This window comes from Myotis daubentonii, chromosome 2, assembly GCF_963259705.1.
Source record: "Myotis daubentonii chromosome 2, mMyoDau2.1, whole genome shotgun sequence".
In the NCBI taxonomy this organism is placed as follows: Eukaryota; Metazoa; Chordata; class Mammalia; order Chiroptera; family Vespertilionidae; genus Myotis; species Myotis daubentonii.
Window position 1 is genome coordinate 201,209,304 of NC_081841.1, and position 19,251 is coordinate 201,228,554.

Consider the following 19,251-nt stretch of genomic DNA (forward strand, 5'->3'; position numbering starts at 1 on the left):
GGGGCAGAATATCCATAGCTCCACATTCTATATTTTTGTATTATTGCTCTACTTACTGTGCTAATGGGAATATTGACTCTTGTTTGAATGTAGAAATAGCTACTGAAACAAAGTACTTTTGATGTATATTTTTTTTGTTAAAGTGAAGCCCCAGAAACCATTGTCTAGACCAGGCTGCTCAGTTGTCCAAAAGCATATAGACAGATTGCACTGTTCGTCTTCCTACTTTCTGGATTCCTATCCATGATGTTGGTTAAACCCCACACAACCTACAAAAGCACCAGAGCATATTGCCACTCAGCATCCTGATGAACACTTGAATGCAAAAATAATTCAATAGTTGATGGGATAGAGGGTTTCAAGAACAACACAGGCATGAAGAATCATTCCTGACTTTTCTCAGTGCTCTCCTAGCCCTCCACAGGAAATTAGAAGGTTATGAACTAGCAAGGAGTTTAAAAAGAAATGACTTAAAAATAAACTTAAGCTTTAATACTCACCACTTCATTATAATTCAGTATTAGTGCTGCAGAGCAATAGGGCCAGGGAAAAGGAAGGGGAGAAAGAGTCAAAAAGAAAAAACAACCAGCAACAAGAAGCCATATATTTTTGAATTATACTGTTAGTTTTATTGATCCTCCCCACAACCCACCCCTGACCCAGGTCTCGGTGTGGCCAAGTGTCTTAAGCATGTGGATTATGGGATATGACGCCGAACATCCAGCACGCCTGCCTCCTGCTTGGCTGCATAGAGCAATTGAAGGTAAGTTGCATTTTCTCTGACCTTCAATCAATCTTTCCAAAAGGATCTCAGAAAACAAGTTAGCCAAAAGTTGGTCACTTTTGGGGTAATAAAATCCATAACAAATAATGCAGATAAAACTAAATCTGACAGAAAAGAATTGCCCATTCAGAGGTCTGGGGGATGCTTTTCAGAAAGAGAACAACACAAGACTCTGAAATAGGAGCCAGCAGGGGTATTTGAGGAAGAAAAGAAGTCACTGGGGCTGGACAACGAAGGGGGGCATTATGGTGCAGGGAAGGCACGAGGGGGCTGGGTAATTCCCAGAGGGCCAATATCAAGAAGTTTGGAAAGATAGTGGGAGAAGTTCAGCCAAGAGAACAGTGTGATCTGGTTTGTATTTTTTTTAAAAAAAAATAACCTCTCAGTCCACTGTGTGGAGAATGGATTTTAAGAGGGCAAGACTAGAAGCAGTAAGGTTATCACAGTAGAGAAATAACAATTGTTTGCACCAGATGGACAGAAGTGGATACATTCAGAATATGTTCTGGAGATAGAGATGGTAGGACTTGATGCTGGTGGGATGTGACCGAAGGAAACCGAAGAACCTAGATTGTGACACCTAGGTCTTATTGTGAGCCTCTGAGGGGACATTACCGAACCAGGAAAGGCTAGACTAAACACAGCTTTGCAGGAGAGTTGATGATATGAAAACCAAGAGAACTCTCTCTGGGAGATATTGCATTTGAGGTGCCTAGTAGATACCCAAGTGGATTATTATCTCATTTAGTCAGTGAGCAAAGAAATGGAGAGATAAGATGCAAGCTCAGGGCTGCAAATAATCAGCAGATAAGCAGTACCTCAAGCCATAGAGTGAAAAATTTCACCTAGGGAAAGTCTGTGGATTAAGGAGATACGTAGAGAACCACAATATTTAGAGGTGGGAAGCAAGGGAAGAATCTGCAAAGGAAACTAAATGTTGGTCATTGGAAAGGAGGAATACAGAAGAAGGCAAAGTTACAAAACATTCCCAGGACCCACTCCCAGCAATTGTGTTCCTAAGGTCAGAAAGATGGACAGCTTTTCTTAAATATTAAGAGCCCCACACATGATTTTCACATGCAGCAGGTTTTAGTCTATAATAGAGTGCAAAGCTAGTTACTTGAACCAAGAACTCAAATCCAGCTCTTCTTGATGCCATTGTAATAACCTGGTTATTATTTAACAGGAAAGGAGGAGAGGGAAGGCTAAATAATATAGGCATGCCATTTATACACTCTGCCAAAAAGATTCATTTAATACTCTCCAAGTCTGTTCCCTGCTGATCAATGAGGGAAGGGACTGGACAAAGGCAATTTAGACATATGCCCAGTAAGGTCTGAGCTTTCCCGTCAATCACACATGAAAGCGAGTCAGTGGGCAGAATAGGGTGACCACTGCCAGTGAGAAAACCTGAAAATTTAAACTTCTAAACAAAGAAATGCACTCTCTTGGTTTTTACTGACTGGTGTGCTGGGTTACTGTGATTCCTGTTGCAGGGGGATACACTCCCAAGCACCGACGTGGCTCACGGCCATGTGGGACTCCCACAATGGACTAATGGGCTTTAATCAGCTTGGATACTGAACTACACCCGGTTGCAACATGGAATGGAAGCTCTGGACACTGGCCTTGCTTTTGGCTCTTCTGGGACCCCAGTTATACCTTTTTCAGGACTGGCTTATAAAGTAGGGGACTTTGCAACCCAAGGAATGTAACTTCATGCAAATAAAGTCTTTTTCCACATTTTATTCTCCCGTGGGGACTTCTGAAAATTCTTATTTCAGTGGTACCCCAAGAACCTTAACCTCACTCCCATGAGTGAAGGAGGAATTTGATTGTCAGATAACATTCTGACATTTACTTCTGCACTCTTTCTACCGCTCCTATGAGCCCATCTAATCTTCACGCTTGCATTAAATCACCATCTCTTCCTCAAATAGCTACCTCCAGCTACCATTCAAACTTTTCTCCCTTCAGTCTAATTTTTGGAAATGGCTGTCCATACCATCTCTGCTTTCTCATGTCCCAGTGATCCCTATAGATCCTCTATAATCTCACTATGGTGCTTTGCCCAAATCCACGGAGGCCTTCATGGTTCCAAATCTCATTGATCCTTCTCACTTCTTACCTTAACCTTATGGTGACAATGACACTACTGACCTTTTATTCCTTTACAAAAACTTCTGACTCCCCTCGGATCTCCCAGCACCCTTTCAACTTTTCCCCCTCAGTTTTCTTCATGGCTTCCCCTCTTTTTGCCCGCTCTCCCCACACCCCTATGCCGCTTTAACCATTCACAGAATTTCATGGGCCTGCTGCCCCTTCTCTCCTCACCAGCAGTTTGGGAGAATGTCTAGTATGGGAAAACACCTTAAGCAATTCTGATAAAACCCTACATCTCCGACCTTCCTGATAAAGATCTACTATCCTAATGACTACCTACTTGGCAATGACTCTTGGTTCTGAGTTTGATGCTAATGCCTAGGCTTCAGGCTGAAAAATGTGACAGCATGATGAAACAGTTCACAGTTCATTCCATGGGTGTTCACACATACCATGATCAAAACCTGAACTCGGTATCTTGTTCTTCCACCTAGTTTCCTCTACTCTGTTCATAATGTCATTAATGAATCATCATCAATTCAGTCACTTAAGCCAAAAACAAACCTGGAGGAATTTCTAAATGCTCCCCTTCCCTTCCCTTCCCTCAGCTCCACAGCCAAGCAGCCACAGACATTTGATAATTTTACCTTCCTGGGACCTCAAATTTGCCACCTCCTCTTCAACCTACAACCGTCCCTGCAAAAGTTCAAGTTCCATCAGGGGCCTCATAGACGGGCACAAAGCTTCTTTGCCTTGAGTCTTGTTCCTCTGACATCTCTCTGGCTGCGGTAAATGGAAGGGTGGGAGGCTTTGAAAACATATCACATCACTGCCATCACTGCCCTGCTTATGACACTTCAGTGGCCCCAGACCACGCAAACTCTTACAGAATGCACACACCCTCCCTAATCCGGCCCATCTACTTGCCCTGGTAGCCCCCTCTCCTTGCTTTCTCACATAGATCCATGTAGTTCCCATGCTGTCCCATCTTTCTGTGCTTTTACTCAAGCTCTCTCCTTAACCTACACATTCTTTAAACTGGTAGCCCCCTTCTTCCTTAGGAATTAGCTCAGAAAGTGCATCTTCGACCTCAAGGATGAGTAAACTGTCCCTTTTGTGGGCTCCTAAAACACACTGTGCTTTCCATTAACCATGCTCAATTGAAAAGACTTGTTCATAAGTCTATCCCTTCACTAGGCTATAAACTCTTCGATGGGAGTGATGGAATTTTATTGTTGTGCTACCCAGGACATGGTGGGTAATTATTCACGGACGGCAACACTTCCACCTCTAAGCACTCGCGCACCACTTAACAAAGCTCCAGAATGCACACTCTTGACTTTACTTACTCTGGTGGTCAGATATTAAACTGATTTAGAAATAATATCACCAGGCTCAAGAAGTCCTCAAAGTTTAAGAAAGATAAGTTTTGTTTTTGTTTTTCTGGCTTAACATCTGCTTGCATTATCTGTGAGAATGTTTCTTTAGTGGAGAAAATGAGAGCTGAATCGAAGTAAAATCTATACCTTCTTTCATGATAAGCTTTCACTGAGATTTTTTATAGAAGTGGCCATTTTCCAGGAAGTTTGAAGTTTATTTTACCACAAAAATGGCAGGCTGAATTTAGTTGCAATTTCCTTAAAAGGTTGTGGCCATATTTCTGCAAATTCTTCTTGGTAAAATAATGGTTGGCAATAAATAACATGAAGGAAAATTATTTGGGGAAATTCTTTTCATCATCCACAGAAGAATATATCATAAAGCAATGTGATTCTACCTAGTAGTTCTCATCTTTAAGGTTGATGTACTCAATTGTGTACATGGTAAGCACAAGTAGCACAGTTTATATCAATTCCAAACAGATCATTCTACTCCGTTCACAGAATCACCATTGTTTATAGTTCAGTGTTTCTCACACGTTCTACTGAAGTGCCCATATTGGCAGAGCGAAATAAATTCACATCCTCAAATACATTTATAGGTAGAGCCTAAAACGGTGTGGCATGCACAAAATAAATGGCTTTGAAGTTCCAAGCTGCATCTTCCCAATTCAAGAAAAGTTTGCATCCCACCCCACTCTGCACTCCTGTTTATATTTTAGAGACCTAAAGGGGATGATAATTGATGCTTCAGAAAAATGTACTATGTCTATCTTGTGGCTTCTTATTTCCCAGAATACCCAGCAGTGTTCTACACGAAGCTAGCATTTTGAGAGATGTGTGTAGTTAAAAATGACCTATTATGTAAAATGCTTCTCAATTGAGGTCATTTCAGTGTTTTCCTATGGTTAAATATACAGTAGACATTTTTGGAAAGGATCAGTTCACCACATCAGGAGACATGTGCTATGAATCCGCCCCACTGCTGATTATATCAACTCCAATCACTTGATTAAAGTGGTATACGGCAGAATTTTCTACTGCAACATTACTAACACCCCTTTGAAATTTACTGTATATTGTGGATTATGTAAACATCCTGTTACTCCTGAAACTTTCATCCACTATGTTTAGCACCCATAATGCTTGTCTGAATCAATTTATATTATGATAGAGGCTAAATCATAATTTTCCTTTTCCTTCATTCCTTCGACATTTATTCATTTATTCTACTGTAAGCAAGAGCTCTCCCTTTCCCTCATTTATTTATTTACATATTCACCCATTCATTAATTTTAAAAAACACACATATGAGTATAGAGTCATAGATTCTTTATCTCACACACCTCCAACCCTGATTCACTTTATTAAGCAATTCATGAATTGGGTAGCATCCCCTCTACCAGCTGTAAGGGCACTCCCCGATTCATGGATTCTTATTTAATGAGTTATAATACCTCACTATCACTTATTTTGATGGTCAAATTGTCCCAATTTGGTCAGCGGGAGCCCTTCTAGGTGGCTGCTTTTTCCTTTTTACATGTTCAAACTGAGGGACATTATGAAAAATAACTGACAATTACACTTTAGAATCTCAGTGCAATGAAGGACAAAGGAAGGCAGGGATTGTTTGGATTAAAGGAGGCTACAGAAACTCTCCACTGGATGCAAGCCATGCTCTAGGATTTTTGTTACTGTTATAAAGGACATTACTGAACAATCAATGAAATGCGAATAAGGTCTTTAGATTGCATAATAGTATTCTATTAATGTTAATTTCTTAATAGTTATGCTACAGTTATGTAAAAATACCTTTGTTTTCTTAAATACATTCACAATGAAGTATTTAGGGAAAAAGAGTATCACGGCTGCAACATAATCTTTAACAAGCCAAAATTTAGACCACAATTGTCTATATTCAAACACATATGTAGATAAGCAGAGAAAGAGAAAAAATGCCTAAGCAAATGTGGTAAAATGTTAACATTTGAAGAATATCAGTAAAGGGTTTCAGGGAATCCGTTGCGTTATAACTTTTCTGAAAATCTGAAATTATGTCAAAATAAAAATATAGTTTAAAACTACATTAGTCCATACCTAACCTACTCATCTAATTCACAGTTCCCACAGTTCCCAGGAGACTGTGGCCACGGGAGAATGTTCCATCGCGTGGTATTTCTAGTTGCCAGCTTGACCCCAAATATGCCATCTTAAAACTTAGCTCCGGGGATGCTGCCTCCGACTTAGGAGCAAAATGGAATAATCCTGTCTCCAAGTCTATGTGGAGTCAGTTTGAATGTGTCCCTCATCTTTCATGATATAAGTGAAACAATTTACTGAACTATCACCATGGCTGCCACACGCAGCCGGTTCCATGGACCAGTGTGGTTGCACAGGCCCCATTCTTGATTTAATGCTCTAATGTTGATGGCTTGAAACTCTTAATAATTTTTAAACAAGAGGCCCCACATTTTAATTTTGCACTTGGTACATAAATCATGTACCCAGGTCTACTACCACATGCCTATTTAGCACCTGTGTGTAAACTGGATCCCTGTGAGCACAAGCTGTGGCTAGGAAACAGCACCTATATGCCAAGAAAACTAGCTCCCTCCTTTGATGCTTACAACCACATTCTAGGGTGCACATCCATCCCCTTCCTTGGCTACGTGCTCTTACACAGTGCACAGCTTCATCAGCAGGCCTGGACTCTCATACACTTCAGTAATGTTCACACAGATCAATTTCTGCCTGAAAGCTAGGATGGACTTTGGGTGGAGTAGAGTAATATTTTCTCTTAACTTTGGCCGCATTCTTCCATGGGCAGGGAGGAAGTTTCAAGCTTTTGTGCAATTTCTACCAAGTTTCCAGAATTGGTCTTAACATATTTTCCATGATGTGGCTGGATTCCATGTTGTGAAAAGCAGGAAGGGGATAGTACATGTAGAGCAGGCAACCTCATGCTGTTTCAGAACCCTATGATGCACATCACAGATCTATATGGTTGTAATGACTCATCTGCTCCCAATTCCCTTTTCTTTATTGCAATGAAAATTATTAGGAGGAGTGCAGAAGCCAGGGAGGAATACAATGATCCTTATCATAATGTCCTTATGAGCTAGGGATTTGCTAAGAAGTCAGATGCCATGTCAGCCCCATGGCATAATCATGACACATAGCTAACAAACACCCTTTCATGGAACCGCAGCTGGTGTTGACAGGCCTGATTTTCAAACCAAACATTTATAATACAGAGGTTATACATAAGGCTCTGTCTTAGACTCAGAGGTCAAGACAATGAGGGTAATGCAGTTGAATCTTAAAGTAGGCTGTAATCTAATAAAAAGAATCCAAAAATAACTTCTAAATAACTCTGATTCTGGGAAAATTATAAGTACCATGGGAGAAGTACTGATAAGTAAATGCTATGAGAATTCTGAGGTGGGATATTGATAATTTATCAAACTTGAAGCTGTTGATGTAGAAGGTTATCTTCTCCAATGGCTCAGTTGTTATGTCAGGCTGCTGAGATCACTTCCTTTAAGGGATTTGCTAAACTTGGTTTAGTAAAGGAGACAGCCCACAAGAAGGGCCTTGGATGTAGGAATTAGTTGGGAAGACATTCCTATGCTCCAGGGAGGAGAAGGAATATGAGCATGTCAAGAAGGGGGAAAGGAAAGCAAGTCACGTGTCCCAGAGTTGGAGCTGTACTAACTCAATTGGCATTCAGCACACCTATATGAGTGTAATAGGAGATGAGGCTGGAAATGGAGGTCAAGGTTGAATACCAGACAGATGTGGCTATATTCAGGTATTTTTATAGTTAATTTTATAATTAGAAAAAGGCATTTACAGCTTTAGCAGCTGAAATTATATATCAAAGTCATTAAGCAGAGATCCATATTTGAGATTTAATTGGATATCTCTCTTATATAGTTTTCAAAAAGATAAAACCCCCCCCACCCCCCCAAAAAAAATCCACGAATGAAAATGCCATTTTTACTATGTGTCTACAAAATTAGCTAGGGAGTTTGACAGCTTTGAAATGAGAGTCTCTTTTAAGTTCTTCACTTATTTTTGGCATAATTGCATAGATATTTTAGGAGTGTTTCAAATAAACAGCATTTTTAAATTATATTCTAGATGTATCATATATGTATATTTTTTAAAAAATCAACAAAAGAGTGGTTTCCTGCTGTGTTTGATTCCAAGTAGTCAACAAGCTATGTGACTGTAACAGGCAAATGTTTCTTTCATTCCCCCAAATCCCAACTCCCACATTTAAAAAAAAAAAAAAAAAGGCCCCAGTGTCCAGAAGGAATTGATGGACCCGGGGTTAATGGTATAGGCAAAACATTTTGTGAGCAGATGAAGGAGAGGGAGAAAAACAGGAAAGAAAAGCAATGGCTAAGCAGCCAAATGTTCACCCATGAAAAGAAAGAGCGGTGCCTAATTGAATATTCCCAGTTTTGACAGCCATCCAGCAGCAGCAGTAACAGATGCCGCAGCAGCCCAGCTCCCTCCAGCTGGATTGAAACAGACAAACCGGAGAAGGCCTGTGGGAGCTGCTCCCTGGGGATGGACTTCTGCCAACCTGGTGGGGTAAGATGTGGGCTGGCTTTATTGATTTTCACCTTTAGAAAAATCACCTTTGAAATGGGGCCTCAGCTCTCTACAGCCCCAGGCAGTTGGATGGGCAGCCAACATCTCTGACACCATGTGGAATCACTAAGAGACATACAAGTTTAAGATGACAAGAACATGGGCTACACACTGTTTTATAGCCACTAAGGCAACAAGCAATGTGTTGTGATTTTATATGTATACTAGAGGCCCAGTGCACGAAATTCATGCACTCAGGGGGTCCCTCAGCCCAGCCTGTGCCCTCTCACAATCTGGGAGCCCTTGGGGAATTTCAGACATCCTTAGCACTGCTGCAGAGGCGGGAGAGGCTCCCACCACCACCGCTGCGCTCACCAGCCATGAGCCCAGCTTCTGGCTGAGCAGCGCTTCCCCTGTGGGAGTGCACTGACCACCAGGGGCAGCTCTTGTATTGAGTGTCTGCCCCCTGGTAGTCAGTGCACATCATAGCGACCAGTTGTTCTGCCATTTGGTCGATTTGCATATTAGCCTTTTATTACATAGGATAAAATATAATATATATATATATATATGAATATATATGACTACATATAATTGAATATCTCTCTTATATAGTTTTCATATACATTTCATTACATATAGCTTCATATACATTTCATTACATATAATATATAAATATATAATACATAAACATATAAATACATAAAAATATAAGTATACATAATAAAAGTATATATATAAGTATACATACATATAAATATACATGCAAAAACTTGACTGTAAGAGGAATACAACTAACTCAGAAACAGATCAGGAAAGAAATTGCTGCTTTCCTTAAGGAGATACTCAAATGCCCATGAACTTTTCATTGTATTTGGTTCTCAAACTTCCATTGCACAGAAAAAAAGAGCATGGCCCAGGAGCAAGAGCACTCAGGGAAGGGGAAAGGGATGTAAGGTCTGGTTTCTTGTCCTCCATCTGCTGGTGGCCCTTGGTCAAGTCACCTAACCTCCCTGACATCACTTCCTCAGCCATTAAGTGATAGAGTTGGATGAATGGGTTAAATCAACATTTCCCAAATAGTGCTTTCTCAAGGTTTTTGAGGGTCTTGCTACTCAAAGAATGGCCAACAGACCAACTGGCAGGGTCAGCATCATCCAGGAACTCTCAGAAATAAAAGAATCTGTGACATTGGACTGGACTTACTGCATCATTTTAATTGAGTCATCTGTACTTTAATACGATCGCAGTTTATCTACGTGCACATTAAACACTTTTAAACACTGTTCCTGCATCCAAAGCAGCCTGCTCATAGAATCACGTGGATAACTTCATACAAACACAGCTTCCCTGGAACTCCCTCCAGAGTCTGATCCAACAGGTCTGTGGTAGAAGCCAGAAATCTGCATATCTCACTAATTCGCCAGGTAGGTCCTTGTCAATGAAAATGTAAGTTATATAAATAAATGAAGTAATTGTCTTTATATTGTTTCCCTTTAAAATAGAAGGATCTCAAAGGGAAATGATGCCACTGAGCTTCCTGGTGTTTTTGCAGAGATTAGCTAACCATTTCATGTCCAGACACTCTAGTCAACACATGCCTCAGCAGAATGTCCCAGACGCCATGCAGGTAGTGCTCACTGTGGTTTTGAAATTGTTAAATTCTTAATGGACCACTGGTTAAATGTTGGAAATGACAGTAGCTCTGTTGTTGAACTACAATAACTTAATGAATAATATAAAAATGACACAAATTTTGCAAAGTCCCCTCAAGACAACTGTCATCAGATTCATAAGCTACATTAATCTATCAAAATCCTTATTTAGCACATTAAAATGTCTTTCGTACTTTAAAAACCAATCTTAAAAAAAACACAGTGACAATTATGTCCAATTTGGTTTTTCATTTATTGGAAATAAAAACTCTTCTCAGTGCAATGCGTTGTTTGCTGGGAAGTGCTTCAAATAACAGCCAGAAATCTCTTATTTCAACAAAACATGAAAGTTATAAAAAAAAAAATGTGTTTTTTTCTTTTTGTGTGTGTGTATGTGTTTTCTCCTACAAGTAAATCAAAAGAATTCCAAGCCGGGTTCTAAAGACAGTTTTTTCCCCTCTACTTCTGATGTCATTAAACACAGTTAAACTCTAATTTCCATTTTGATGTACACTGGTCCCCAAGTCAGAAGCAATATTTAATGACAAATCAAGTCCTGACTTTCATAATTTTAAATAAATTCAAGAATCTGCCACTAGTGACATGTGAAGAAATTAAAAATATGTTGTAAATAGTATTAGAGATTATATTAATTACATAATATTGCGTTTATAACTTGAAACTCCTATCTTTACCATGTTCATATAAACAGATCATAAACAAGAATGACAACATGAGTTTTGTTTAATCCCTGAAGAGATTTATGAGATTATTAACCCAGTGGTATCAGGTGACTCTAAAAAATGTCAGATGTGAGAAAAAAGTGTTTTCCATTTCTAACACTCTTTGATCCTATCATACTTGGGAGAGCTAAATAGCTACTACTGACCTAGAATGGGTTTTTGGAATCCCTATAGCCATAATCTGCAGGGAAAAAAATTGATTAAGGCACTAAAATTTTAATTCTGTTTTATTAGTTTCAGTAAGTATTTATGCACCTACTGGTGATTGATGCTGGTGCTAGGGAAGATGAAATACATCACAAAATAATAGCTAGTGATTGATAAGGGCTGACTCTGTGTCAGGTAGAGTTTTAAAACACTTACAGTTATCAATACGTCTAACTCTTCCAATAAATCTACCAATAGGCACACTTTTGCCATTGAAGACATTGAGACACAGAGAGATAAATAAATCATCCATCATCACAAAACTCAAGTCGTGGAACTAGAACTGGAAACTGACAGGACTCGACTGTCTGGGTTCTTCACTACCCGGATAATGTGTGACACTGGAAACTGCAGGGGCAAGGACACATGTCAGCCAGGAGAGGGGGTGCACAGAACAGCAAAGGGCACACACTTGAAGGTTATGGGAAATTAGTAAATGTGGGTCCGAGCCATCCACTGCCAAACTTTGTAAGCCAGAGGTAAACTTTGGAGGTTTCTAGCAGGCACGCGCCAATCAGGAATTAAGTGAGCAAGTATGGAGGTGAGAGAGACGAAGTACATAGATTAGGGAAATGCTACTGTTAGTAACACATAGAATGTGTCACGTGGGCCCCAGAGAAGTAGAGGAAGACAAAAAGGGGGGAAAGTGACAATGAGAAGAAGGGGTTTGATGGAACCCATGTTGAAATCCCCTTTGCTGTATCGCCTCTCCCGTCTTCACACACAGCCCAGAGGGTAATCTGCTTCCCCCTGACGAGGGTCAAATCCCCCGGCTAGCCTGGATGAGACCATGCAGGGGATTCTGAGCTAGATGTGTTCAGGGAGAATAAAATCAAACATAGTCCCTTCCTCAGCTGACCTGCGACTTTAAAGTCATGAAATATTTGTCGGCTAACATTAACTAAATAAGTATAGGAAAAAGGTTCCCTATGGCTCTTACGTCAAGAGTGCGGTTAACAAGATGACCTCTTCTCCTTGGCTTCCCGGGGCCCAGTTGACGCTCAGGAGAGGGACCCCCAAATTGCCAGTTCAGTGAAGAGGAAATGCACATTTTGAGAGGAAGATTTCATTTCCCAAGAAGCATGCATGTCTCTGAAAACAGCAATTCACTCCTATTCTTAATCCCTAAACCATTGACAACCGCTATGAAGAATTCCTTGAGTCCTCAAATAAATCCCCCCTGTTCGATATTCTTCAGGACACTCTCAAAAGGCAGCATTGGAATAAAACAACAAGAAACGTCTCTGCTCTCTGCCTCTCAATTTCTTTCTTGAGGGGCTTTTACACTCCTGAGCACACAAAGGAGGTTTTATGGGGACACATGGGGGTGGGTGAGATAAAGACACTCTAAAGGAGGAGAAAGGAAGTTTGTGTATTTCTCAGTAGGTTTGAGATAAAGGAAACACTGATGCTGAAACATGATAAAGAAATCTTGGACTCTCGTGAAAAGCAATTTCCGTTCTTTCTTTTTTTGTGTTTTTTTGTTGTTGTTCCAAGTGTCTATTTTTTTAAGCCCTACTTGGGGCAAAGAAATGCAGTTTTAAAACCCATTTTCATGTTTTAAGATTCAGGGGAAAGAGGTTTAACAGCAGGCTATAAAAATCCTTTACTCTTTAATGTCTTATTTTTGCAGATTTGCTGGGAAGTACGGTAAACAGTCATTGCTCAACTCTTCCCAGCAATGCCCCTTGAACGTCGCCATTGATGGTGAACAGCAGAATCCATTTGCATGGGTTTCTTTCTCCCAAGACCTGTTCTTTCCTGGCATTGTTGAGACACCTGCACTCTGACAATCTCGGCAGCATCCTTAGCCAAAATGTTTTGCTGGTTATACTCCACAGGAGATTATCAAACACTTAATGGACAACTTTACAGGAGTAATTTAGTAGAGGTAGAGACAATTCTGACAGTGTTCTACTGTCTGCTAATGCATATTCTGCAGAAGCACCTGGCATGTCCAACCCCTCTTCAACCCTTTAAGTCTTGTCTGTGTTCCCCCAGGACAAGGAAGTCACCCAGTACTCACAAGCTATGCGCACAGAAGCCTTCCTGCTCTTGGAGGTCCCCAGGTGGCTCCAGGCCACACACTGGCACCAATAGTCTTCTGGCCCGTGGAAGTCCTCCACCTGCTGCCTGGTGACGTTGATAAACACCTCCCGGACCTTCAAGCCTGATGGGGAGACAGAGCAAATCCACTGAGGCTGCTGTATTTCTCAAATAGAACGTTAGGGCTAGCCAAACCTTCCCTTGTTAATTAAACCATCCTGTTTTTAATCAAGGAGCGGTTTTAATTACTCTGACAATAATATATTACTGCTAATTAAATCCCAACAGTTGAGTAGGCTGGAAAGAAGGAGTGTAAAATATCACCAACCAATGAGGCTCCAATACAATATAATAGTTTTCATAGTGCCTGGATGTAGTGTTTTGTTTGTTTGTTTGTTTTGTTTGTTTTTTTACCTTCCTTGGTTTAAAATCAAGTATGAGAAATGTAGTACCAAATTAGGTGCTGGGATTCTAGAAGCTAAAGAGGCCTCAACATGCCAACCCCAGTGACAGAGTTCCAGGTGGTTCTAAATGCCCCACCCCTGAGTATGGCTGTGGGGACAGGGTCCCTCTAGCAGTGTGGCTTAGAGGAGAAAGGAGACAGCAAACATGCATGGGATGGGTCCCAGGAGGGGCTCGCAAGTGTGAGGCAGACCAGTGGAACTACGCTAGTCTGCAGGCCCTGAGAGGAGGACTGAGGAAGGCCTTTAGACCCATCGTGCAAGGAGATGAAAAAAAGAGGGTTTTGTAGAAAGAGGGGCTAAGGGTACATTTGTAAAATGAGATAAAAGGAAGACCTTGACCTTTTAATATTGTTGCTGCTGTTATTATCATCACTATTATCATTATAATCATTATAAATACTTTCCATTCTTCTTTCTAAGAGTTAGAAAGTCTGCTAGGTGCTTCCTACTGGGAGTGGGAGTTTCTTCCAAACCTCTGACCTAGAACTACCAGCCTTTCTTTCTTGGGAAGGACAGTCACCTTGAATAGAATGCCAGGAATGAAAGGGCACACCCCTCACTAGCCAGTAGTTAAATCATCACAAGCAGGGGTGCAGCCTTCATAGTCCATATGCTTTGTCCATACAGCGAACTCTTGCCGAGGCTGGGCCTTGTCAGGAGAGGCAGCCTGGGAGAGGAACGGCGGTGCCTGGTGAATTTCACTGAAGTGTCTACCATCATGATAATCCTTCAACCTATTCACTCACTCCATTTCTACAAAGCACCAGTGCAGCCGATATAACTGTATCCCCACTCTGCAGAGGAGAGAACTATGACTGAGAGAGATGCAGTCACATGTCCAGTCACACTATCTGTAAACAGAAGACCTGGGGTTTGGTCTGTATCTGTCTTACACCAAAACCAGCACTGTGTGCAGGTCCCTCTTAAAAATTCAATTCTGTCCCCCAATTTTAAGTGCATATACGTCAATATGGAAATACGACTAACATATGGAACATTCAAAGAAAAATTAAGAGGGTAACTATACTTTTTAACCCTTTTCAGTCCAACCTCAAGGCTGACTCGACAGACCAGGCGCTAGGAGCAGGTCCAACGTCAAGCAATAAGAACATTAAAAAGTTCAACATTCAATCCCGTCAATTAATTTGGACCAGACTGTTTGAATTCCAAAAATAACACTGGACCGCAAAGGGTTAAGTTCCAAAGGAATTCAGGGGATGGAATCATCAGTAGAATCTAAGTGAGCCAGGGACTCCCAGTGGAGGAGGTGGACCGTGATTATATATCTTGGGTGGGGGTAGGATTTAAAGAACAAGAACGGAGGTGTGAGATTAGTCAGGCTAGGGAAACATTCCTTCCCACCCAGTCAATAATGTGCTATTTTCAGTGTGTGCTGAGAGAGAGCATTATGGTCACATAAATTACTATGTACAATTTCAGTTGTACTTTCTAAATTTGTAGGAGGTACCACATATAGGACATCATGTTGAAGACAGTCAATAACTCACATTTCTACTGTTCGTGCAAAGTGTGCAAGTACACCTTTTCCCCCATCAGAGATGGAAGGGTCCTAAAAGCCTTCTCCTACATTGAATAAGAAAGAAGCCTTGTAGGGTTTTTATTGTTGTTGCTGTCCCCCAGCTCCAACTTTGCACATAAAAGTAGTGTGAGTCGGAGGAAAAGAAAAAGAACAAGGCCAAGTTGACCAGTGAAGAGAAAGGGAAAATGTCATGGAAAGAGAGAATAAAAATGGCTCGCCAGGTCCTGACTGGTGTGGCTAAATGGTTAAAGCATCAGCCCCCAGACCGAAGGGTCTCGGGTTCACATCAAGGTCAAGGGCAAGTACCTGAGTTGCAGGTTGATCCCTGGTGGGGCATGTGCATGAGGCAACCAATCTGTGTCTCTTTCATATCTATGTCTCTCTCTCTCTCTTTTCTCTCTCTCCCTCTTCCTCTCCCTCTCCCCTTCGCTCCTCTTCCGCCCTCCCACTCTCTAAATATCAATGGAAACAACAACAACAACAAAGGCTTGTCAGGACAGAAAGGCTGAATAAACCAAAAGAAGGAAGTGGGCTGTAGAGAAGAGGGCTTGTTTTATATTTCTGTCTTCGATTTGAGGCAGATGGGGAGTATCTGCTCTGAATAGTGCAAAGGGAGTAGAGAATACCATAAGAGTTAGAGAAACAATAAGATGACAGAGCTCCCCTGCCATAGCATGTGGAGACATATTAGGACAGAATACACCACCCCTGGGGGATCAGGGGTCTCACTGGAAGACATGCCTTCAAGCTCATGGAGACCAAGTCTACGTCTTTACAAGAATATGTAAACCATCGGATTCCTCTATTTTGGAAATGAAGACAAACATCATCACAAAAATGGTTCAGGATTATAAGTTTACCCAGCAGTAAGTTTCCACATCCAAACCTCAACACTTGCTAGGAGTTAATCCAGGCAGGTGGTGTTCTAAGGGTACCTGGGATCGCTTTTGAGTTCACAGGCCGACGCTCTATCCACTGAGCCAAACCGGTTAGGGCTGGGATCGCTTTTAATGAGTGTGGTAAGACACACAGAAACAGAAATGCCTGCCGTAAACAAAGATTACTCCCACAAATCCCTGGGAACAGGAGGCACAGCACACCGTGCAGGGCCACACAGGAAAGCACAGGGCCCATCAACAGGCGGACGGGCAGGGGAAATGTGGGCAAGAACCTTTTATGTCATCCCCATGGGAATGAATTGGAGAGGCAGCGTAGAGGGATTTAGAATTGGCTAGTTTGAATTCCAGTGGGTTCTGGGACATAATGGCTGTCTTAGTTGTCTGGGACCTGGTCCAGGGTTAGGGCAGAGAAATATTATTGGTCCAGAGTGTAAGAGCTCAATAAAAGACGCGGTAGGGGGCAATAGACTCTGGATTGGTTGGTGTGCATGTGAAAGGCATGCTCACAGGCAAGTTGTTTGTTCTCTGGAGACATTAGCCAGCCCTTGGCAGGGCAATTCCTTCAGAGTCAGCTAAACCCCAAGATGCCAGGGCTCCATATACAGAAACCAGAAAAAATGGTTCTTACACATGGTAGACAGCTGTGCATCTGTCTTGGAAAGCATAAACAGTAGACCATTGACCCCACCATGAAGGGCATAAGTGTTCTGACCCTATTCTTGTCAGGAAGTTTACAACCCCTCACTCAGACTAACCAGGGTTGAGAGGAAAATGTTCAGTTACAGGTCCTTCTCCGAGCTTCCCAGTGATCGGAAAAACAAAACCAATGTAGCATCGGGTGGTAGGCTTCTTTAAGAGGCCCCAGTGACATTACCATCTCCTCTTCCCCCCAAAAGTAGGATGTCACCTCTCTGGATTAGGCCTTCTTCTAACATAAGGCCATCGATCTTGTCTAACCATCCTGTCCAGGAGAACCCTTCAAAAATCATGAATACTTTGTTATCTATTACAATTTTTATATCATAACAAGAAATAACTATTGAATAGCATAATTTTAAAGCTAGCATAGTCACTCTCAAATCTTCACTATAGCTCTAGTGATACCTCTCTCTATATATATATCTTATATATGTGTGTATATATACATATATACTATATATAAAAATATTACACACACACACACACACACACACACACACACGAGAAGTAACACAGGAAATATCCACAGAAGCAGCTCTATTTAAGGGAACCTCAACCCACCTGCCTGCCCTGACGTTCACCAGTGGTGCTGCCAGAGAGCCATCTCCTTTTACATTTTCAGAGCTGGCAGCTAACCCGCTCATAGGAAATGCTACAGGGGAGCAAAAATCCCAGGCCAACCGAAGATAGCATCCCACAACTAAGAGTAGCATTCTACCTGATAAGCTGTGTAACTCTAATCAGCACAGAAAAGTCCAACCCTTTAAATTATTGTGCAAATTAAAACCATCGGCCTTTGTTATGGAGCAGAGTCTTACAGAATTTAAAAATATGACTCTGAGACCGATATGCTAATAAGCTCACAATGCCGGTGGATGGTTTAGTTGTAGATAGACTTATGTTGGCAGCAGTTGAATAATTGCTCTGCATGTACTAAACATAACAAAGCAGCACAGAGCTTCATCATTTGTCAGCTTTATTTGTTTAAATGAGAAAAATGCTGACAGCACTTATTGCTGTAATCTCCTTACTTATCAGATAGAAAACACTAGTGACTCTTAGCAGATCTAATCCTGTTGGGAGACTAACCATTAGAGAATTTTCAAATTAATTGAAGGTATATGCTCCATTGTTCAAAGAAGAGAAGTATAGAATATAGGAGGAAAGAAACAGAAAGAGAAAAAAGAATGAAAATCATGTATTTCTGGTCAATTCTTAATAAAAGGGCTCTAGTCTCAGTGCCAAGTTGTTCTGTAGAAAAGAAAGAATTCTGGAATAGTATTTAACATTTAGCACCATGCCAATTGCAGCCCTGTGCCTACTAACAGCTGTCTCCATGCCTCTCATCTACTGCTCATTATCACGCCTCCACAAAGCCCATCAGCGGCATTCTGCCGTGGCTATAGCTGCCAACCATTGTTCAGATACACCTGGTGATGGGCACTTGGGGAGGACTTTAACCCAGTTCTCCAATGCTTACCATCCCTCACAGCTTTATGTTCTTGAACAGTTTGGATGTTCTCTGTAGTAGGAAGCTTGGCACAATAAACCGACTAAGTAAAATCAAGAAGGGAAGTGAGAATTCCTCTCCAGCCTCTAAGATGTTTTTCATTTCTCAAGCTGCATGGAAGCAAAAAGGGACCAGCATTGTTTTCTCATCCAAGTCTCAGTTCCCGTTTCCCTGGGCTATTTTAGTCCAGTGGTTCACCCACGCTGTGCCTGGTTTTCCACATTGTCATGTTTCATAATTGAGAATTAACCAAGAAAATGATTCGGTAGCTTCCATAGACAAAGCTCAGAAACACTATTCTAAAACAACTCCCCAAGTAGTATATAGGGCCTTGCTCAATTCTCTGGAAAGAAGAAAAGAATCGAACTTCCCGTGAAAAGACACCGTCTTGTATGAAGAGCCTTTTATAATGGACCATCATCTCCCTAGGAAGCTCAGTCCCTCTGATGCTTGGCTTTGGCTCTGAGATAGGCCCTCCATGCCCACTGCCTCCCAAGATAGGAGAAAACAGGCCATTCAGCTGGAAGAGGTGAGTCCACTACTTATATATCTAAAAAATAAGTAAACATTTTCACTTGTCTCTTACTAGTCCAGGTTAGAGCCTAAAAATATGCTTGAAC

At 41.3% G+C, this 19,251-nt stretch overlaps 1 protein-coding gene across 5 annotated transcripts in view; it reads right to left on the minus strand.

Moving 5' to 3' along the window:
• The window catches only part of UNC5D (unc-5 netrin receptor D), a 527,348-nt gene that overhangs the window by 200,137 nt on the left and 307,960 nt on the right, over positions 1 to 19,251 (minus strand). For all 5 annotated transcript variants that reach the window (XM_059685428.1, XM_059685430.1, XM_059685426.1 and 2 more), the window contains exon 3: positions 13,500 to 13,643. In XM_059685428.1, coding sequence (XP_059541411.1) covers positions 13,500 to 13,643 — 144 coding nt within the window. The remainder of the gene's footprint in view (positions 1 to 13,499; positions 13,644 to 19,251) is intronic.